At 41.1% G+C, this 23,403-nt stretch overlaps 1 protein-coding gene across 5 annotated transcripts in view; it reads left to right on the forward strand.

Moving 5' to 3' along the window:
* Tasp1 (taspase 1) overlaps positions 1–23,403 on the forward strand; it is a 357,326-nt gene that overhangs the window by 223,707 nt on the left and 110,216 nt on the right. For 4 of the 5 annotated variants that reach the window (XM_057780147.1, XM_057780149.1, XM_057780151.1 and 1 more), the window contains one exon: positions 3,042–3,997. The exons of the other annotated variant lie outside the window; for it this stretch is intronic. In XM_057780147.1, coding sequence (XP_057636130.1) covers positions 3,042–3,134 — 93 coding nt within the window. In that variant the 3' untranslated portion in view covers positions 3,135–3,997. Of the gene's footprint in view, positions 1–3,041; positions 3,998–23,403 lie in introns of those variants that run through there. 5 annotated transcript variants of the gene reach the window in all.

Here is a 23,403-nt window from a genome sequence, read left to right on the forward strand (position 1 = left end):
AGAACCCAAGACCACCAGCCCAGGGATGGCACCACCCACAATGATCTGGGACCTCTCCCACCAATCACTAATTAAGAAAATGCCTTACAGCTGGATCTTATGAAGGCATTTTTTTTCGCTTTGCTTTAAGGGATTTATTGATCTCTTCCAACAATTTTTTTGTTTGTCTCTTCCATTTCTTTAAGAGAATTTTTCATTTCCTCTTTAAGGGCCTCAATCATCTTCACGAAGTTATTTTTAGTGTCGGTGTTTTTTGATATATCTGTGTTGGGACATTCATGTCTTTTTAATGTAGAACTACTAGTTTCTGGTGTTGCTGTATTGCTCTTTGTATTGTTTGGTGCATCCTTATCTTTTTGTCTACCCATCTCTTCCTCCGGTCGGTATGGGTAGAGCCTGTGCTTCAGTGAATCCCTCTTCCTTCAATTGGTGTGGCCGGGGGCTGAGCCTCCAATCACTCCTCCAGGTGTAGATGGGCCCAAGGTTCAGATGGTTGTTCCTCTCCAAGCAGGTGAGGCTGAGGCAGGCAGGGCTGAAGCTGAAGTTCAGGTGGCTGAATAGTTTCTGGAGGCCTCTGCTGTCACCACAGTCACGCTGTGTCCTGGTGCAGCCTGGGGGAGGGAGGGCAGTGGCGCTGTGTGGAGTGTGTGGAGAGGCATTCTTAATCGAGGTTCCTCCTTTCAGATGAGTCCAGTCTGTGTTAGGCTAGCATAAAAGTAGGCAGTACTCTAGACAAGTAAGAGACTATTGTTTCTCTCCTCTCCTCCCTCCCCCTCTCTCCCCCCCCTCTCTCTACCTCTCTCTCCCTCTCCCTCTTCCTCTCCCTCTCTGTGTGTGTAAGAGAGATTATTGCAGCTTATACATACATAGAATTTATCATGCGAATCCCTTATCAAGCACTGAATAATTCACATTGTTAGGAGCTATCACCGCATCCATCTCCAGAACTTTTTCTTCTTCTCAGTCTGCAAATCTATACTCATTACACATCACCCTACCCTACCCCATTCCCTTCTCTCAGCCTCTAGAAGGTGCTATTCTAACTTTTAATGTTTATGAATTTGTTAGGTGCCACATATTAGTAGAACCTACTATCTTAGTTCCTTCATGTCTGTTATCTGGCCTGTTTTACATAAGATAATGTCTCCAAGGTTCATTGGTGTTCCTTTTGTCCCTGCCTTTTTAAGGACACTTAGTGTACTAGCGCTGCTATGAAGACTGAACATTAGTTTATGCACACTGTCTGAGTTACTCCCTTCATTTTGTGAGGGGAGTTTATATACCCAGTAGGGGGATTGTTAGATCATTCTGTCTTTAAGGTTTTAGAAACCTACCACCATCTTCCATACTGCTTCTGCTTTCTGCCTAGCTCGTGTTGTGGCTGCATGCCTGTGTTGACAACAGGGAGATGGGTGTAGGAACGAAAGCAATTGGACTTTTACTATCTTGGGATCCTTTTTGTTTAAGAAGACCTTAAGATGATGGGTGATACCAGTGGGGAACATTTTCACTCCTGATGATCAGTATTCTTATCGATGCTGAATGTTGGGAACTTTGAGAGTTGAGCTTTTTGTGCACAGTGTTATATAGGTCACAAGTAACAAGGATAAACTTTCCCTGTTCTAGTAGCTACTCTTTAGGAACTGAAGAAGCTTCATAAAAAGTTTGTCTCGGGAATGATATATTCATGTGATAAAACAAAACTTGGATCCCAGATTCTTCGGCACGGCTCCCAGGGGCCTAAGTCTGGGATTACTGTATGTAAGGGACCTGCCTTATATAGCATCACACTCCAGAGTCACCTGCCTCACCCTTGAACAGGGCAGGTTGCTTCCAGACTTGCCCACACAAAAGCTAAGTACCCAAAGAACATTTTCTATTCTCTAGACCTTCCCAGGTTGTTTTATATCTACTCTTCTTGTTGGACTTAGTCAAAGTAGTATGTCCACCTTCAGACTCTGAACCAGCAAGCTTACTGTTCAATCTAAAACACATGTTTACTTCATTTTTGTTTCATGAAAGCATGTCAGACCTGCCCTTGGCCAACTTACCAGCTTCAGCTAGCAACTTCATCTATGGCCTTGAACTCACTTTGATTCGTCCTTAGGCAAAGTTTATTTAGAGAAAGAATTGGAGAGTAGCGTGCACCCTTCCCCTTCTTGGTTAAAAATCCTGACATTTATTTCTCCTCTTGATTTAGCCAGATTGTGTAAAAGAGGAAAAAAGAGAAATTGTTTTCCTGACCCCTTCGAATCAGCGTGTACTTTCTTTCTTGGATACCAGATTCCTTTAAGTGGTGTTGCAGTGCTCAGCCCATACAAATCCTTACTGTGCGGCACACAGATGTTGTCTCTTTGCCTCTTTAGTCAGTGACCTGTTTATGACAGTCCCCAGGAGAAATGCCACCTAGCTTCAGTGCCAAGAATAGATGTTCTCACCTGAGCAGTTGACAGGCTGTGATCCAGCCCACCACATAAACCACAAGGAAGCCATGCAGTACAGCGTCAGTCTGGCTCCAAGTCAGGCTTCTTTAGCCTCGATTTGGTGTTTTTCCCTCACTAAATTTTTACTGTTGTTATTTTCTTATTTACTTTTGATTTTTTTGTAAGCTACTTTAGTCATTGAAAGAATAAATTACACCTGAAAAACATGCTTTATATTCTTTCTCTCTCAGAATTTAGAGGACAAATTGTACACAGTTGCCCTGTTTTTAGATGGTTGGAATGTACTCTATGTAGTTGCCTTCAGAACCTTTCGTGGGAATCCAGACTGTGTTGTGTGTTGTACTGTTGAGGTGTTGGTGTCTCCATTACCTCTGCTTCCCTATGAACTGGTGCTGTGCTTGCCTGTAGTAGATGCCCAGTGAGCATCCCTGAGCAGTTTAAACCAAGAGGGCTTGCCCCTCCTAAATGTTCCCACCATCACTTCCAGTGGACACTGAGAGGCCAAGTGAAGACGTGATGTTCCTGAGCTGGCTTCACATTTGTCAGCTGCAGGGCCTCTGCTTGCACCGCTGACACTCCCTGTCTCTTTCTCTGCAGACTCACATTTCAAGACTCCCTCCTGGTGCTGTGGCAGGACAGTCGGTTGCCATTGAAGGTGGAGTGTGCCGCCTGGAGAGCCCAGTGAACTGACTCCGGGCTGAATGTGAAATGTCTGAGAGGCATTTCAAAACCTGAGCTTTGGACTATTTAATTGAACTTGGGTGTTTTATCTTCCTTGTTTTGTAATTCCTATTGCAACCTCGGACACTGCTTGGGACACAAGTGCTGCTATACTTAGTGCTGGCTGACACTCAAGTCTTCGATGGGTGAACGGGAGCATGTGTGGGTGTGTATCTGTGTGCAGTTTGTGTGCTTGCTTCTCCCTGATGGGATAGGATCTCCTCAAGTGTAACCTATGACTGAGAATGATCAAATCTTTACAAAATGTGTGCTTTAACTGTTTACAGGTAAAACCTAAAGTTGTAGAAAACTTTAATTTCATAAAAAGGAATCAACTGTGGTTGATACATTGTGTCTGAACTGAAGAGTGAATCTCCTTGTTTAAATGACTTGACCTTCATTGCGGTCCATTTAATAAGAGTAATCAATAATATGGTGTCAGTTTAAGTGGTTGGTGTGGTAACTTAAACTGTGTTCTCATCCCTCATACAGGGCATTTTTCCTTGAACAAAGAATGGTTTCAGTGAAACAGTCTAGTGGAGAATTAAGGTCAGAACCTTTTAAAGTAATAGTCTTATTGATAAAGTTTGTGCTTCTTTCCTGAGCTATTTGAAGCTTAAGTATTGCATAGCTTTGCGCCGTGTGTACTGTATTATGAAAGGATATGTAAAGAGAATGTTCAGTAATGCACAGTCTTAATTTGTGTATAATGGAATGTTATTTACAATGTAACACTGTAAATAAGAAAGCAAAGTTTATGGGGAAAATTCAATATCTTTGTTTCTTGTTTAAATATATTTTTAAGATAAAGGTACAAAAATAAAAGCATATTACTGGGGACAGCGTGTGACCACTTGTTGCCGACTCATCTTCTGAATCCTAGACTGGTGACTTGTGTCTTATTTTCTTTGCAAAAACAAATTACTTCTTCCAGAATTATATTATTGCCCATCTTACTGGCCAAGCTCCATAAAACGGCAGTCAACCCTAGCAAGAAGGAAGTCTAAGGTGATTGAAGTCTCAGTATAGAAACACCTACAATTTCCATTGCAACTTGATAAAAATAACAAAGGGAATAAGCAGAAACACTTTGCTTTGAGCAGTTGGAGCGGCAGCTGGAAGCTCAATGGTGGCGGTTGATAAATTGCTCCTAAATGTTCTATTTAGAGACTCTGGAGCCACATAAGAAAACCCAGACTTTCCTTTTATTTATTTCTTTTTTTTTTTTAATGTAAGAAGTGGTTATCAACAAGATACTAAAGATAGACTTGCTCAGGGGGAGGAAGTTTCCTTGCAACATATAATCATGGCTCTGGGCGGTAACTGATAAAGCCTCAGATGAAATTATATACTTGACATGGATGTATGGCCAAATTATAAAGGAAAGACAACCAAAATGAAGAGGGTGTAAATATGAATGATTTGAAAGCTGCTGATTTATATTCCTTGTACGGGCAATTACATTTGTCTCGCTGTGTTCTCGTAGACAGGTTGGTGCCATGGTATCTGTTTCTCATTCTTAATGAGGCTGAGAATTTAGGAAGAGATGGACTGGCTGGTGGGGAGCCTTTGGTTTCAAATGCTTTCAAAGACCTGTTACCTGTTGGCAGGATTTTTTTTTTTTTTTTTTAAGGAGCTGGACTGGATCACATAAAACTATCAGGACATGTGGAGTCTGAAAATCCTCTGACCGATTTCACCAGGAATGCCAGTTCTTTCATCTTCTTTTGACTTACTCTATTCATATTTAAAAGTCTGAGTTTGTTTAAGATCCCTTTTATGAAGAGTTTAAAAACTGGTCAGCACAATAGGATACTACCCCTCTCAGAACAGTCTGTCAAGACTATTCTCCAATATTCTAAATACGTCTTTGTAAGAGATATTGTGGAGTTGGGGTGGGGGTAAATTGCTATGCAGAATCTTGAAAGCAAAAATGAAGTGTGTTTATAAATTCTTTCATTAGACAGTCATGTTTAGTTTCAGGTACTGAACCCAAAAGTTATCCACAGATGTAAAATTGACTTCACACAAAAGTAGAAAAGGTAGAAGCAGATAAGAGAATAACTTTATTCTCCAGTTCACAGATATTACCCAGGCTTTCAAACTATATTTCAAGAAGCCTGCTTTTAATGTCGATGACCGTGACTGTTATGCCTATATTCAATCTTTTCAGGAGCCAAGAATTAGATGCTTGAATCTCTTAGTACAATAAAACTTGGTCTGGATTTCTTAAGCGCATCACTGTAACCCTGCTCTGGGTTTGAAACTGGTATATTTCCAGGACTCGGTGAGAGCCAGGCTGTGAACACTCCTCACACAGGTGGTGCACCGTGCTCTCCAGACAGTGGTGACCATGTGACTTTGTCATCCTTGCTTGTCTCCTTCATGGGTCTGCCTGTACCTGGCCCCTTGTATTTTGATCTCTTCTTCTAAATGTGAACTTGACTTGGGATATCTGCTTATATGCCTGTTGGAATTGTGTTTGCAATATGCATAAATAAGTTCCAAATGTTAATTTACAGTGTTTCTTTAGGAACGAAGAAATTAATTTTGGTTTACAGATATGAGGTCATCTCCGTGGGCTGTTCACAATCCCCATAACATGATTATTCTTTTGACGTGGTGGATGAAGGGAAAAGGACTTCCTGTCTTGTTCCTGATTTTAATGAAAATTATTTGAATTTTTCTCCGTTTAGGATGATGTTGGCTGTGGGCTTCCTGTATATCCCTTATATTATGTTGAGATATGTTTCCTGTATTTCTGTATTCTCAGAATGCTTGTTATTGAATGAAGTTGGATTTTGTTGAAGACCTTTTCTGCAGCTGATGAGATGGTCTTGTGTGTTCTTTAGTCTAATTATACAGTGGGCTGTTTATTCAAGTTCAGGGTGTTTATTCGGTATCTGAACCTGAATAAACAATTTCAGGTTTGTTTAACCTGAATACCATGTTCAGTATACAAATGTTGGACCATCCCTGCATCTTTGGAATGAATTGATCATCATCATGGTAGATAAATTTTTGATGTGTTCTTGAATTTTTATGCTAGTTTTTTTTTTTAATTCTAGAAATGTATATTTTTAAAATGCACAGAAGCTAAATGGGTATAGTATTAAACTGACTCCTGATGAATCACTGTTTTATCCTCACAGTTAGTACAACCCAGCCCTCATCAGAGATGCTTCTGTTTGCAGTATATGGTAATCAACAAAGAGACCCACAACTGGCCTAGATGTCTCTACACCTATAAGGGACTCAGTATTCTCAGCCCTAAATGTGACATCTCAGGAGATTGTCTTTAGACTATACTTTTTCAGTGTGCCACAAACAACTAAATGTGAATATCTGCACCTCTGTGCCAGAGGATATATCTCTGGGATGCATGGAAACCTTCCCAGTCTCTATGCACAGCCTGCCACAGGTATCAGAAAATTAGCATTTCTCCAAAACAACTCCAGATGTGCCATCAAAGTTGGGAAAAATCTGCATCTGAGTTAGTTGGCAGGCCCTGTACTGCTGACATGTGAACATTCTTAAGGAGATGGTGGGTATATGGACTCTGAAGAACAACTTATCCAGGACTTCCACAAGGCATGTGTGCATCTTAGAACAGATCTAGAGCTGTATTGACAGATGTTGGGGGAAAGGTTACCCAAAGGCATGTATTACTTTAAGGGACATCAGAGCCCAGGCTGGTTGCAGAGTACTGTGCCATGAACACATCTCCATGGTGATCATGCAGTAACAACCTCATATGAAACTCCTTTCAAGGTGGCATCTTTCAAGCTGGTGTGGTAGCACATGCTCATAGCTCAGAAGTCAGCATGTGAGAGGCAAAGGCAGGAGGATCATGAGTTTAAGCTCAGCCAAAGATGCATAGGGAGACTGGCCAGGGGCATTTTCGAGAAGTTGTTGTGTTTAATTCTTGGATAGAAGACCTCAAAGGCAATCTAAATAATAGCTGCTCTTCATTCCTAGGAACATTGACACAAGACAGCCCATAAGAAGGAAACCCTTGTGTATATTATAAACCTTTTATAGAATCCTTTTAAGAGGAAAAACATATGATTGAGTGAATGTCATGGGCTATTAGTGAGAGTGAATGGCGGATTGGCAGTGTAAAATTATTCCTTTTAAATTCACATTTGTTTTGGGACATTAAGAATTCCAAAGTAATGCATGGCCTTTCCTCAACATAGTTTGGGTTCAGGTTCTGCAGGTATTAGCCCAGATGTCTATGATCAGAGAGACTGACCAGACTGCCCAGGCAGTTTTTCTTTTCCCACAAGCTGCTGTCCAAAGGAAGGATTAAATCTAACATTGGCCAGGGCTTCTCTCCAAGGAGCCCACTCAGCCTCCAGAAGCCCATCAGCCAAACCCTAGGTGGTTTACCATGACTAGTTGTGGAAAGTGTGGAGGGAGCGTGAGCTCAGTGGATTCTCCTTTGCATGATGCTGTTACCAAAGCCCTAAAACCACAACAGGCAAAACCAGGGACAGGCGAGAGCGACTGTCAGGGTTTCTCTGACTAATAGCCTCAGAATCTGAAAAAGGAAAACTGAAATAACCCTTCTAACTTCTGCTGTTCTATAGGCATCCTAAGAATCACTCTTAGAGGGGCCTCTTGAAATCTTGGAAGAGCCATCTGTATTTAAGAGAGCAGATGTATTAAGAAAAACTACCTGCCTCATGTAGAAGCGATAAGATTTTAATTTTGTTCCCAAACTTGTTAGCCACGCCCTCCCCTCTAGTTAACGCTGACTCCATCTTCTAGGTGCTCTGGCTGCAACTCTTGGGTCATCTATTTCATAGTCCCAAGGCTGAATGAGTCACCCTAGACTTTAGTAGCTTTAAACAATTTGTTCTCAGTTCTGGACCTGGGCTTAGCTTCCCTCTATGGATTCCCTGCTGTTCTTGCTGGTAGTCCCTGGTGAGCTATGCTCAGTTGGAGGGTGACCTAGAGGCTGGACCCATATAACATATCCATGTTTCATTCTTCCTACCTGCTCAGGATTCCTCTGTCCATGCCACCTACTTGAAAGATCTCAAGAGTTTCAAGAGCACAAAAGCAGACCTTGCTTAGGACTAAAGTTTGGGTACAGACTGGCCCAGCATCACTTTTGTGATTTGCATCAAGTTGCCTGGGGGTAGCCAAGGTTCAAATGAAAGGAACCAGAGAAGGACATGAGTACCAGAAGCCACGTTCACAGGGGGCCGCTGACTTGACATCCCTGGATTTTTACCTTCTTTCCTATTCACAATCAGTTTACCAGAGAGTCTCGTCTCTGCTTTAAAGTGCACACTGAGTCCAGCCACCACCTCTACGGATACCATGCAGATCATCTGTTTGCCTGAGTAATTACAATAGGATCCTCACTGGCCTCTTTGCTTCCATTCTTTCTCCAACATTCAGTTGTCCACTGGCGCCCAAAGTAGTAAGATCATGGGATGCCGTTATTCAGAATTTTCATTGTGCTTTGCTTTTTAGTCCTTCAGAATCCTGGGATTAGCTTTCTCTTATTCTATAACCTTTTCCCTTCTGTTCCCTTGGTTACTCAGCTCTACCTACCCTGGTCTTCTTGCTGTTCTTGCAGCATGTCAGAAGTATCACACATTTTTGAGTCAAGGTCTTTCTATAGTAGTCCAGCCTGGTCCCAAACTTGTGATCTTTTGCCCTAGCTCCCAGTATGCTGAGGTTATAATAAAGTTTACATATGAATCCACGTGGGTTGATTCTCCATTTCCTTCAACTGTTTGTTGAATATCACTGTATTTGTTACCTTTCTTATTTGGTGACAAAATACCCGAGAAGAAGCAACTTAAGGGAGCAGGGTATAATACTTAATATTGATTGTCAACTTGGAAGAGTCTATTATCAGCTAGGACATAAGCCTCCACTTATGCTTCTGAGGGGTTATCCATCTTAGATTATTGTCTGGGCAGACCTGTGAGCATCTACCTAGGTTAGGCTACCTGAGATAAGAAGATCCACCATAACTAAGAGCCTCACCATTCCTGGGCTAGGGGTTCTGGACTGAATAAAAAGGAGAAAATGAGGCGGCTGGAGAGATGGCTCAGAGGTAAAGAACACTGGCTACTCTTCCAGAGGTCCTGAGTTCAATTCCCAGCAACCACATGGTGGCTCACAACCATCTGTACTGATATCTGGTGCCCTCTTCTGTACTGTAGGTAGGATACATGCAGGAAGAATAAAATACATGCAGGAAGAATAAAATACATAAAAATAAAGATCTTTAAAAAAAAAAAAGGAGAAAATGAGGTGAGCATTAACGGTTTCTACTTCCTGACTGAAGGTGGTGTGACTAGTACCCTAGAGATCCTGCTACCATGACATCTGTAAGCCAAAACAAACTCTTTGCCACTTAAGTTGTGTTTGTCTAAATTGAAATATTCCATATTGGAGGGAAACTCGTTATGACTTGGAAAGTTCTGAAAGGAGGCTGTTAAGACTCGGGAAGTGTCTTTGTGAGTTCAAGGCCAGCCTGGTCCACGAAGTGAGTTTCAGGACAGCCAGAGCTGTTACACAGAAAAACACCTGTCCCTGCCCCCCACAAAAAGACTTTGGAATTAAATAACTCACAATTCTCAGAAAGTCTCCAAAACTGACTAAATTTACATGATCCTTCCCTCCCTAAGGTAAAGATTGCTTAGAAGAGATTCCAACCTGCCAGAGATCTGGAGTTCTGTCTTTAATGAGTACTCATGCATGCTGGAAAAGCATTCAGTGCTGCAGCTGCCTTGAGTAGCCACTCCAACATACTCCTAGAAGTAATTCCAATAAACTGATTGGTTCACCAAGACTGGTGTCATCATTGCTTCGGTCTGTTGTTTCCCTGTCTGCGGTGAATAAGCATCTGAGTCACATACAGCAAAAGTGAAAGCAACTAATAAAAGAGTTTGTTTGGGCTTACAGTTTGAGAAGATATAGTTTATTGTGATAAGGAAAGGGGAAGACCTGGTTACAGGAACTTGTGGTATCTGATCCCATTGTATCCACAGTCAAGAAGCAGAGCCATATGAATACTTGTGCAAGTCTTGCTTTCTCCGTAGTCCAGGGCCCCATATTTGGAGTAGCTCTTCTCAGTTAAACCCAGAGGTCTGTTTCCGTCGTGATTCTAAATGTGATCACATGGACAGTGAAGATTCGCTATCACAATTGCCTTCATCGTAGGTCGTCCCTGATCATCTTCCTTACTGCCCTCCATCCAGCAATCTGCACCACTTCTTTCTGACCTACCATAGAATAGTAACATATGTGGCTGGTTTGTGTTTCTCCCCTGAAAACAGATTTCTGTGTCATGTCTGATAATTCTGTAATGCCTATTTGTCCTAAGTGCCTAACACTGAGTAGGTACTCAGTAATTGCTTGTGTACATGAAGGATCCTCATGGTGACATGGAGGAAACAGGGCGGAGATGTATATTAATTGCCTTTTGCAGCAATAACAAGTAGCTACAGACCCAGCTGCTAAGAATATCATTTTTTTCTTATAATTCAGCAAATAAGAAATTCGGTCCCCCTAGATTGTGTCATAGCTTACAACTCTCAGGGTCAAAAGTGACAGACCTGCCTGCACTCCTTTTAGGAAGAACTAGCAATTGTTTGTTTCCGATGGATTCATACCGGTGGAAGAATTCTGATGTATGGGATTCTAACTGAGATGTCCATTTCTTTTCTGTCTGTTGGCTAAGGGTTGCTTTCAGCCTTCACCCTCATTCCCTAAGTACTGGCCATCTTCAAAAATGTCCCCGAACTGGATGGAATCCCTCTAGTGCTTCGGATGCTTTGTCTCATCTTTGCCAGGCATCTCTTCTAACTACTACTGGGAAGTGTTTTCTGCTCTTAAGGGCCCACAGAGATCAGCCAAGAGAACTTCCCTCCCACCAGACCCATGTCACCTACACCTGCGAAGATCTTTCACTTGTATGAACAAATTTGGTCCTCTGCCTTCCAGATCGAGTGGTCGGTCGGTCAACGAACTGAAGGGAATAATGTATCAAGGGCTGGCCCTGGGTCTGCCTCATGCCTCTGAGTGCACCGAAACACATCTCTTATGGGGGCTACACCTTCCACATTTGTCAGACTAAAGGCACGAGGTTAAACTGAGATTCTTAGGACCTAGGTAGGCTTCCTTTAAACATGCATGTCAGGAAGTGCTAGGCCACAGTACAGCAGAAGCTGCCAGCGGAATGCTATCATCCTGGCTTTCTTCATGTCTCATATAACTTACTCTTGGGTGCCTTGTCTTTTCTAAAACCTTCATAACTGTATTGAAATCAACTCTCAAATGTTTCTGCTAAAATGTAAGAGTCCTAGAGTGCCTCACCCCGTCCTCCCTTTTCCCTTTTCTCTCATACTCGCTGTCTCTTATCTGTGAAGACAGAGCAGTTTGTCAGTATTTACCCAGATGATATCAGTTTAGCAACACAACTACAGGAATCTTTCAGCTGCATCCACCACATACAAAAATGATGTGGATGCAAGGACTTTTGTTGTGGATTATCCATGATAGATTATTGAACAAAATCAATAATTACTGCAGGGTTTTGGAATTATTAACTGTTTTATCTGTATCAGAATAATATGCAGTGTTAAAATGAAAGGTGTGTTTCTCTTTTTGTTTTTATGGGAATAACTTCAGAATATATTAATTGCAAAAAAAAATAAAGACTAGTGTGCACATCATGCAGTCTTCAAGGTAAGAGTTAGTACAAAGACTGCGTTTGAAAAATCTTTTTATAATCCAGAAGGCCATAGGAAGAAAGGTGGAACTGGAGGATGTAGCTCAGTGGCTTAGCAGGGCACCTGCTTAGCATGTTCAAGGCCCCTGGTTTGATCTTTAGAACTGGAAAAAGAAATACGTACTTTTAAGAGATGTTACAGATTCTTGGGGATGTGAAAGGGAGTGAAGAAGGGCTCGGGACAAACTCACCAATGGGGTTGATTTTCTGTTCTTTTCTCAGGAAGGCCTCTTGCTCTTATAGTCTTTTTTTTTCTCATCCTCTGAATAGCTGCCAAAACAGAATCCTTACCAGATGTGTCTGTGAAAACTGACACATTATTCTGAAATGTATACAGAGATATAAAGACTGGTAGTAGCCAAGACCTCCATGACCAGAACAATCGTGACAGGCACTACAAGATGTCAACACTTACTATAAAGCGTACTCATCAGGACTGTGTCTTGGTATTGACACAAACATTAAGAAAAAGGAACAATTGAAAAGAACACAGGGCCCAGAAACAGAACTGCAAGTATATGATCAATTGACTTTCAACAAATACAGCATAGCAAAGCAGGAGAGGGAGGAAGGGTCTGTGTAGTAAGTGCTTCTGAGGCAATTAGCTGTACAAATGGGAAACATGTGAGCTATACCTCACACTATGAACACAAGTAATGGGAAATGAGGAAACAGTATTCAAGAACATCTACCAGAAACTGGCTGAGAACAGTGAGAGTCTGTGGCACTCTCTTCACCAGTTTCCATGATAGAAGTTTTGCTCTGTATCCAGATATCTGTGGCACTGAGGAAACAGGGCTACCTCTTCCCTTATTGTCCCACAAGGCATTTGGTGGAGAGCGGTTGTTAGAAGGAAGCATTGTCAGCCTCGATGGGAAAGTTTAAAGTACAAATATTATACACCAACTTATACTCATTATAGGTAATTTAGCTGGTTTTTAATAGAATCGTTCTTTATGACTTTTTTTCAGACATCTATAGTGTTATCTTACCCTCCTTACTCCTTCTGTGTTCATCTCTCTCCCATCCCTAACTAGGTCTCCCTGTTTCCCCATCAGGTAACTTATACTCTGCTAATCCCCTTCTAGTGCTTTCTGGCACCCCTACCTTGGCAATGATTCCTTTTTGCTGCTCTGGTTTCTGAGTTTACTCCAGGACATAGACTCACATCTGAAGATTTGGAAGTAGAATCTTTGATGAGAGAGAGCATGTGACATTTGACTTTCTGGGTCTGGGGAACCTTACTAAATATGATCTTTTCTAGCTCCATCCATTTATCCGCAAAGTTCGTGGTTTTATTTTGTTTACAGCTGAATAGTATTACACAGTGTATATGCGCCACATTTTCATTATCCATTCATCACTTGAAGGACGTTCCGATTGTTTCTGTTTCCTAACAATTGTGAATAAAGCAGGTGATCATACATCTGTGGAGTAGGATGCCAAGTACTTTGGGCTTATTCCAAAGAATGGTACAGTTGGGTCATATGGTAGACTTATTTTTAGCGTTTTGAGAAGTCTACTGTGATTTCCACTGTGACCGTCACAGTCTGCAGCTCCACCAACAGTGAATTAGGGCTGCTCTTTCCCCACACCTCCTCCAGCATTTGTTGTCTCTGCCATTGTGACTGGGGTAACATGAAATTTCAGAGTTATTTTGATTTGCATTTATGTAATTTCCAGGGACAATGAAGCAATCTCATTGAAGTCAGGAAGGAAACAAAGTTGTCCTTACTCTTTTTCAATATTATGCTCCAAGCACTGGCTAGAACAATAAGATGGGAGAAGAGAAGTAAAGTGATACAAATAGGAAAAAAAGAAGTTTGAACTATTCCTCCTTGCAGATGACATGCTGTACACTAGAGATCCCCAAAATTCTACTGGAAAAATTATGAAAATGATTTAAAAATTTGCAGCAAGGTGAAAGGATACAGAATCAACTTATACAAATTAATGGCTGTTCTATATACCAACAACAAGCATACATAGAGATAAATGCACACTTCATTCATAATAGCCTCAAAAAAATAAAATATTTAGTAATAAATTTAACCAAGGAGATGAAGGACCTTTAAATGAATACTTTAAACCCCTGAAGAAAGAGAGAGAAAAGACACTAGAAAATTGAAATATCTCTCACACTCATGTGTTGGTAGAATTAATACCACTTTATTATTATGTAAAAATCATCACAGTTTCCCTTGTGCTGATTTTAACATCATAAATCTGAAAATTCAAGATAGGAAGGAATGACTATCTAAAGGTCAACATTCTGATTTTGAATTTGTTTGATGGCAAACAAATTCATAGATGGGCAAATGTCTATAAAGTCCAGACTGCCGATACTGTTAGCTGGCCATTTTTCTTTCAAAACTACTGAAGTATGCCACTCTTGAAAGTGGTAGGATGGTAGAAATAGCCATTGTACCCTAAGCTATCTGCAGATGCCTTGCTACCAGTCAGAATTCCCATCTCATTTTTCACAGAAACAGAAGAAAATAAACTGTCCTAAAATTCATACAGAGCCATGAAAGATCCTAGGAAGACAAAAACAATCTTGAGGACAAAGAACAATGCTGGAGGAATTACCATTCCAGATCATAAGATATATTACAGAGCCATAGAAATAAAAACAATATGGTACTGGTACAGAAACAGACATGTAGCCAATGGAACAAAATTAAAAGCCCACACATATGTACACATAACTTCAGCCATTTAATGTTTGATGAACATACTCTGGAGAAAAGAAAGCATCTTCAACCATTGGTGCTGGAAAAACTGGATGTCCACATGCAGAAGAATGAAATTAGATCCGCATCTATCACCTTGCATAAAACCTAACTCTAAGTGGATCAAAGAACTAAATATGAAAGCATGAAACCGCTAGAAGACATATGCAGTACCATAAATGATAGCAGTACAGGAAAGGACTTTCTGAACAGGACTCTATTTGCCCAAGAATTAAGGCCCACAATCGGCAAGTGGGACTTCATAAAACTCAGAAGTTTCTGCACAGCTAAAGAAACAATCACCCACGTGTAGTGGAAGCCCACAGAGTGGGAGAGAATACTTGCCAACTATACATCTGACAGGGGATTAATATCCAGAACATACAAAGAAGTAAAAAAAAAAAAGCAGAATCAAAAACACCAAATGACCCATTTAAAACAATGGGCTATGGATCCGAACAGATAGTTTTCAAAAGAAGAAAAAAATGGCCAAGAAATACCATATCGCTCCTATTGTGTCTCAACAAGTAGAGGCAGGCTGCTGGTGTTAGCCTCAGATTCCAAGAAGAGAAGGTGAAATTTATGCCAAGACCATCGAGGAAAGCACACGGACTGTACAGATTGATATGCTAATATTTATGCATGCCAAGGAAGTGGGACAACAAAATAAGGAAGAAAGCCTCATGGAAACATAGAGTATTTAGTGTTCTGTCATGTGCAGAATGGAAGTTATCCCAAGAAGGAGCTAAAAAGAACAAATAGCAACTGAAAGTTGCTCAGATTTGCTGCAGCAAAAGATTCTTTTTTTATTATTATTATTTTGTTGTGAGTTTTCTTTTATTTATTTATTTATTTATTAAAGATTTCTGCCTTCTCCCCGCCACCACCTCCCATTTCCCTCCCCTCCCCCATCAAGTCCTCCTCCCTCATCATCCCTAAGAGTAATCCGGGTTCCCTGCCCTGTGGGAAGTCCAAGGACCACCCACCTCCATCCAGGTCTAGTAAGGTGAGCATCCAAACTGCCTAGGCTCCCACAAAGCCAGTACGTGCAGTAGGATCAAAAACCCATTGCCATTGTTCTTGAGTTCTCAGTAGTCCTCATTGTCCATTATGTTCAGCAAGTCCGGTTTTATCCCATGCTTTTTCAGACCCAGGCCAGCTGGCCTTGGTGAGTTCCTGATAGAACATCCCCATTGTCTCAGTGTGTGGGTGCACCCCTCGCGGTCCTGAGTTCCTTGCTCGTGCTCTGTCTCCTGCTCTTGATTTGGACCTTGAGATTTTAGTCCGGTGCTCCAATGTGGGTCTTTGTCTCTGTCTCCTTTCATCGCCTAAATATTTTTCTATGGGTTCACCTTCTTAATTAGCTTCTCTAGGACCACGCATAATAGGCTCAACGTCCCCTATTCATGGCTAGAAACCAAATATGAGTGAGTACATCCCATGTTCCTCTTTTTGGGTCTGGCTCACCTCACTCAGGATAGTGTTTTCTATTTCCATCCATTTGCCTGCAAAATTCAGGAAGTCATTGTTTTTTACTGCTGAGTAGTACTCTAATATGTATATATTCCATACTTTCTTCATCCATTCTTCCATTGAAGGACATCTAGGTTGTTTCCAGGTTCTGGCTATTACAAACAATGCTGCTATCAACATAGTTGAGCATATACTTTTGTTGTATGATAGGGCATTTCTTGGGTATATTCCCAAGAGTGGTATTGCTGGGTCCTGGGGTAGGTGGATCCCGAAATTCCTGAGAAACCACCACACTGTTTTCCAAAGTGGTTGCACAAGTTTGCATTCCCACCAGCAATGGATGAGTGTACCCCTTTCTCCACAACCTCTCCAGCAAAGGCTATCATTGGTGTTTTTTATTTTAGCCATTCTGACAGGTGTAAGATGGCATCTTAAAGTTGTCTTGATTTGCATTTCCCTGATCGCTAGGGAAGTTGAGCATGACCTTAAATGTCTTTTGGCCATTCGAACTTCTTCTGTTGAGAATTCTCTGTTCAGCTCAGTGCCCCGTTTTTTAATTGGGTTGATTAGCCCTTTACGGTCTACTTTCTTGAGTTCTCTATATATTTTGGAGATCAGACCTTTGCAGCAAAAGATTCTATTCAAGCTCAACAAACTGTAGGTTGGAAGTGAAGAAATAAAGTAGTAAAGAAGAGAGGAACAAAGTGTACATATAAAAACAAAAGTTAGGCAACATACATAACTATAGCAGGAGTTATAGGTTTATTAGTCAAGATCTTGAGACTCGGGAGAATTGAGTGTGAAGGCAACCCAATGAAGAATTCCTTCATGCTTAGGGACTTGTTCTACTTGAACTGTGAACTCACTATTTTTTAGATGTGTAATTTTCACCTAATTCATGAGACGTGGAAGCTACACCTACAGACACACAAGAATATACACAAATTGGAGTTGAGAAAACTCAGGGTTATATCCAAGCCATTTAATGAGAAGAGTTACCAATGTACAGCTGGTCAACCCTGGGCCACGTGGGTTCGCGAAGGCTGGTGGAGTAGAGGTGATAGTTGTGGGCTTTTCCTTTGCTCTGTTTCACTAGCATTCCTCCAGGGCCCTCTGTCCCCACTACTTCCAGAGCCCTGTAGTCTATTTCCAAGGATGCTTGTCTATATCTCTGCTTGAGGAGTCTACCTCAGGGAACTGCCCTGCCTCTGGCAGGCCAGGAGTGATATTCTATGAGACCCTCAATTCATGGCTCCCAGGAATTGCTTCTCACTTGATACATCTAGCCGTTCTGAAGAAGGGAAGTCATATTAAATAAGACCTGCAATGAAATAAATCCCTGCATCTGCTTTTTTCCCCTTCTTATATATCCCAAGAATATTACTTGGCTCATTATACATGTCAAATAAATATTTGACAAATAAATGGAGAAATGGATATTTCTGTAAGAAACTTGCTAAAACAGCTAGTGGTATAGCCAGAAATTTAAAGTAGTTCTTGGACTGTAAACACCATAAATGTACTCTCTCTCTCTCTCTCTCTCTCTCTCTCTCTCTCTCCCCCCCCCTTCGCTCTCCAATTTTTCTTGCTGATCCTGTTTTCTCAGTAATATTTGTAGATGACCTTAAAAATTGCATTTATAGGGCTGCACTTAAGAACACTTACTGCTCTTCCAGAAGACCTGAGTTTAGTTCCTGGCACCCAGATCAAGCAGCTTACAAACCACCTTTATCTCCAGCTCCAGGAGAGCCAGTGTCCTTTTTCAGTCTTTACAGACACCTGCATTTGTCTGCACAGACACACAAAGGCACTTATTTAACATGTATTTTAAAAGACTTTCATATTGTACTTTTTAAAGATTTTGATGTTACGGGTAATTGAACCCAGGACTACATTCACTCTACTACTGGGCTATATGCTTGCCTTAAAGAGTATTTAAGTGTGCTGCTAATACCATCAGTTAGCTCTAAAGCATAGCTATGATAATAGTTTCAGCCTATGAAATCAAGATATTTGTGAGACCAAATGTCATATGCATTTGCTTGTGTTACAGGCATGAGAGAGTCTTCACTCCCTCAGTAGTCACAACAGGGAGAAGCAATACATTTTTCTTTACTCTCAAGTGGCTGGAATGCGAGCTAATCATGGTTTTTTAAGTGGTTTCCTCTCCATCAGCTTAGTGTGAGCATCTCAAAGTCAACTTGGGGGGAAATCTCATTCTTTGACATCTAAATTGAGTTAAAAAAATTTCATAAGGATTCTAATGAGTTACTTAATTACTAGACAGAACCATATTTAGCAGTATGGATGAAGAAATAATATCCATTGCAATTAGCTATCAGATTCGATACCAACTCATTAATCAATTTTTGCATAAGTCACAAATCTTTCCCCAATGGATCATCTCTGAAGCTATTTTGAGGCTGCAGTGTTTTTCCCAAACTCCTTACAGCCATCAGACACATTAAAGGATATCCAATTTCACTGGTCTGAGCTGAATGATCACAATTTATCAAGGCATGAGAAGTCTGTCCAGTCTTCTGGAATATCATTAAATGGTTCAGCGACATTTCTAATCTTAATGATAGCCCAGAGAGAGCAACTATTATGATGATGAATGGGAATGAATATCTGGAGAAAGTTCAAGGCATGTTATACTTCCAGAGACTAATACATGTTGTTTATCTAAATCATCCAGCTGATTAAAGAAACACACAAAGCCCAAGACAGTTAAAAGCAAAGAGCTAAATAGGGTTTGACCTACCCTAGTATATTTATTGCTGACCATGTCATGCATGTAAAATGTATTACTCTACCAAAATGTTGTGTATATATATCGGGAGGGCCTTTTGAGGCTGCTGTTGAGTAATATAGCTGTCCAGTTTATTGCCTGGCTAAATATTTACATAAAATGAGTTCATTGATTGTGGGGAAGCCTCCATAAAAGGAGTCTTTCAGCGTTACTAACTGATTAGCTACAACTCTCAAGGCCTAGCAAGAGCTGGAAGGTGGTACCATTTGTGCTCCTATTTCTACAGTCAGTTTTTAGTTGCTCAGTGTTTTCAATAGCTTATCTGAGTTATATTTGGGTGTGTGGTCAAGAAGCCAAACCCCTCTTGGTTTTAAGAACAAGGCAACGTCTGCAAGAAAAGCGGGGAATGCTGTTCAGTCCACACCTAGAAATCCGCTCTCTGTAGTCCAGCTTTCTTCCGGGAGCACATGTCCGTTAAACATATGCTGTTCTTAGTACAGGGAATTCAGTGCTGGGTGATTGAGACAGTGAAAGCATTTATTTTGGAAAAGTCAGAAATAATATAAATAAGATTTGGTTTTGTCCACCTTTCCCTGAACAATTTGGGAGGGGGTGTCAACTCCACAGGTATCTGGAAGATCGTCCAAAGACATAGTAAATATCTTTTCAGGTTTTTGGAGTGAAACGTTGTTGAGGTGAGGTGGTGCCACCTATGTTTAATGATTGTTTAAGGAGAAGAACTAGGACTCCTAATAGTAAATGATAAGACATGGGACCTCTGACTTAATTCACTCTGATTCTTGGACTCCTCCTGCTTCTGGTTTCCCCACACCTCATTGGTTTCCTGGTCAGTGTCCTTTGACAATGTGTTTTCTGTTCCTTACTTCTGAACCTTGGGAGTCTCTGGGCATGGTTCTCAGCCCTTTCATCTTTAGATATGATCTCTTTGAGCCTGATCTAAGAGTCTTATGCCTCTTAAATCTCCAGTCTGGGCTGGAACGTGCACCTAAACTCCAGGTTACTTCACGATGTGTCACTGTGACACTCTGTAAATTCTTCTCAAGTCGCTGTGTCCAAAGAAGAATAATTTGAATAAGATGAATTTCTCTGTGTCCAAAGCAGAATACTGAATTTCTCTCTTCATCTCCTATCCCTGTGCTCCTCTTAATTCAGAATTTCCCATTTAAATTTATGTTTTCATTGAACTTACTATCTAGAAGTTGTCTTTGAGTCCTTCACCTTATGGACATATTTTCTAAATCTTAGACTTTATCAGCACACCCACCCGCGCTATTTTCATAAAATGTGCTCTGCTGCCACACTACGCAGACTGCCCTCTACCCGGTCTCCATGTCCTTCTCATTTCTCACCCCAGGCACAAAGATCTTTTAAGATACAAACATCATCACATCTCTATCCTAATGAACGTCTTGCCATGAAGATGTTCTCCCTGTGACTTACAGGGTTCTCCATATCTTGGTAGCGCACATCTTTCGAAAGGCATCCCCCTTCTCATTTTGTCTACCCTAGTACATGGCCTTGCCTGTGTTCCCTCCACACACTCAGTGATGGTTTAAGGTTGTTTTCACTGGTCATTCCATCTGCTTAGACTGACGTTCCCGTCGCTTTTCAACCATTCAGGCCTTTGCTTACCTATCCCCACACTGAACAGCCTTCAGAACACAGTGATCTAAACTGGATCCTACACATGCGCTTCTTCTGTTTCATTACCCTGTTTAATTTTTTTTAACACAGCACCTACAGCTTTTTGACATTTTTTATTAGCCTGCCCATCTTCTGTCTTTTATGTTATAAACTTGATGAAGCTAGAGCCTACCCTATTTTGTTTCTTGTCCTGTCTAGAATGTTTGTCACAGAATAAGGATTAAGTAAACATTTATTTATTGAATAAAGTTAGGTAAGTGTAAGATCTCACTAGAATAACTGGAAAAATTCTGAAGATTTGGCAGTGAGATGACTCTAGGCTTATAGAGATAGATCATGGAAAAGCCTGTAGCAGAAAACAATACAACAGTGAGGAATAATAACGCTTTTATTTGATAAAGCTGCATTTTCTACCACTACTTATGTTAAATCAAATCAGATTGATCAGATGGGCCAGAAGAGTGTCCGTCAAAATACATCTTTTTATTTGCTCACTTGGATAAGATTTTAAAACTCAGTATTTTAATTTAGTTTAGCAAAGAAAACAACGTAAACAACACAATAAAGAAGAGAGTACTGTTTCATGTATGCAACAGTCACTCCGTGATTCCTGACAGAAACATCCCTTCCTGTATGAAGGCTCTCTCCAGCTCAAGGGGACAATGAAAGTAGACATTAGAATGGTTCACTAGAAATATTCTATGTAATAATTATTATATCAATGTTTTATTGTACATAATTTATAAATTAAATTTCATCATGGGCATGTATGTATAGGAATAAACTATGTCATGTTCAGTGTTATCTATAGCTTGAGATATCTACTGGGATTTTTGAGATGTCCCCATGGATAAAACAGGACTACTGTCCACATGCACAATACAATGCTATGTGGCAAACACATGAGGATCATGCTGACTTAGAAAGAGCCATTCTGTGCTTTCTTAATGGATTTGAGGCCTGCTCCACAGGAGGAAACCAATTCCTAATACTCTAAACCTGGTCAAAAGTCCATCGCTGGCAAGGTTATAGGCCCTCAGAGAGAACTTACTTGTTCTACTAAACGGACATAGTGTCAAACTGCCTTTAGAATGTTTGTGCTTATACACATGGAGTCATGTGCTGAGCTTTGGGCCAACAAGCTTCAGTTTGCACTGGCTGTTAGTGCAGAGGCTCATAGCTGGTTGCTGTGTGGAAGTGAGTGTTCAGCCCTAGACAAGACATCACAGCATTGCAGAAGAGAAGGGTGGAAAGAGCATAAGAGCCGATAGACGAGGAGTGCTGTAAACCGCTCTTCTGGACATGACATGGATTTGCACGCACAGCAGCTGGGGTTGCTTGCACAAGTCTGGCAAAAATCTCTCAGCATTCTGTGATGGGTAGGGTTCCTTAGTCTTCTTTCCTCCCAGAGGAACTGTGGTAGTTAGGGGTTGCCAGCAAAGGGGTGTTATTTTCTTCAGTAGTGTAACCGCTGGCAAGTTACCCATGCTCCAATAAAACAACCCTTTCTAATACAAACCACCCTCATTAACTCTCCCCTTCTCCTGTCTCTTTCTTCTCTCTTACACATACGAAGAAAAGGACATTAAAAATAGGAGTGGACCTTGTTGAACAGAAGAAGGGGTTTGCCGAAGGGTGGTAGTGCATGCCTTTAATCCCAGTACTCGGAAGGCAGGCAGATATCTGTGAGTTTAAAGCCAGCCTGGTCTACAGAGTGAGTTTCAAGACTGGCTTCTAAGCTACAGAGAAACCCTGTCTCAAAAAAGAAAAAAAGAAATAAGGAAGGAAAAAAGAAGGGAAGGAAGGAAGAAAGGAAGGAAGGAAGGAAGGAAGGAAGGAAGGAAGGAAAGAAGGAAGGAAGGAAAGAAAGAAAGATAAAAAAGAAAAGAAAAGAAAAGAAAAGAAAAGAAAAGAAAAGAAAGGAAGAGGTTCAGCAGGGGAAGGGGGCAAGAGAAGGATGGGGAATAAAAAAATGGCCAAAACACATTATATACACATATGAAATTGTCAAAGAATAAAAAATTTACAGGAAAAAGGAAACTGTCTTGTTCTAATTTGGTCTTGGGAAATGCCATAGGTGAAGAATTAGTGAACAGCCAAGTAGGGCACTTCAAACTTTCTTTGAGTGGGCACAAATGTTTCTGGTTAGCCCCTCTCAGACCTGTTACAGGCTTGACAATCTAGGGTCTTTTTGTTCTAGGATAGCCTGGGTTCACTGGCAAGAGTAAACTTAATATAGACCAGAGGCTGAACCTGTGCTGTCTGTCTTGGGCTGCTGTGGGTGCCGATCCTGTGGGGAACTCTGATGAGCCTCTGCCCTCTGCTAATGGCTGTGGTACCTGAGCACGACTCCTCCCTCAGTGTATGGCTGACAACAGGGCCCTGCCCTTTACTGGCTCCCAGATCTGCACTTCTGTTTTCATTGCTTTGGTTTTGTCGTTGTTGTTGTTGTTAACAACAACATTTATTATTTGTCATTTTATACCAAACATCCCAAAGTCTGCATCATGACTTAACAGTTCCCCAGGGGGTTACAGGGTGTCCATTTCAACAGTGTGGTGCTGGGGTTTGGTTTCCACACAAACACAGGCAGCAGTTTGGGGGGTGAGGAGATGGGACAACAGGAGTATTTCTCAACCCTTTGTCAAAGAAAAGAGTAGAACATCCTGAGTCACTGAATGTGTGCAAATGGGGCCGCTAAAAGAAGTACCATGCTGTGAGCTCTTACTTAAGGAAAGAGCAACAGAAAGACATGGGTAAATAAAGGGACATGTCCTGGTGCAGGGGGCAGAAGAAGGCTTACTGTTGTGAATGCCTCCGGCCCTAGATCCAGTTGATATTCAAAGGGAACTATGC

The sequence above is a fragment of the Chionomys nivalis genome, chromosome 9 (assembly GCF_950005125.1).
Source record: "Chionomys nivalis chromosome 9, mChiNiv1.1, whole genome shotgun sequence".
Classification (NCBI taxonomy): domain Eukaryota; kingdom Metazoa; phylum Chordata; class Mammalia; order Rodentia; family Cricetidae; genus Chionomys; species Chionomys nivalis.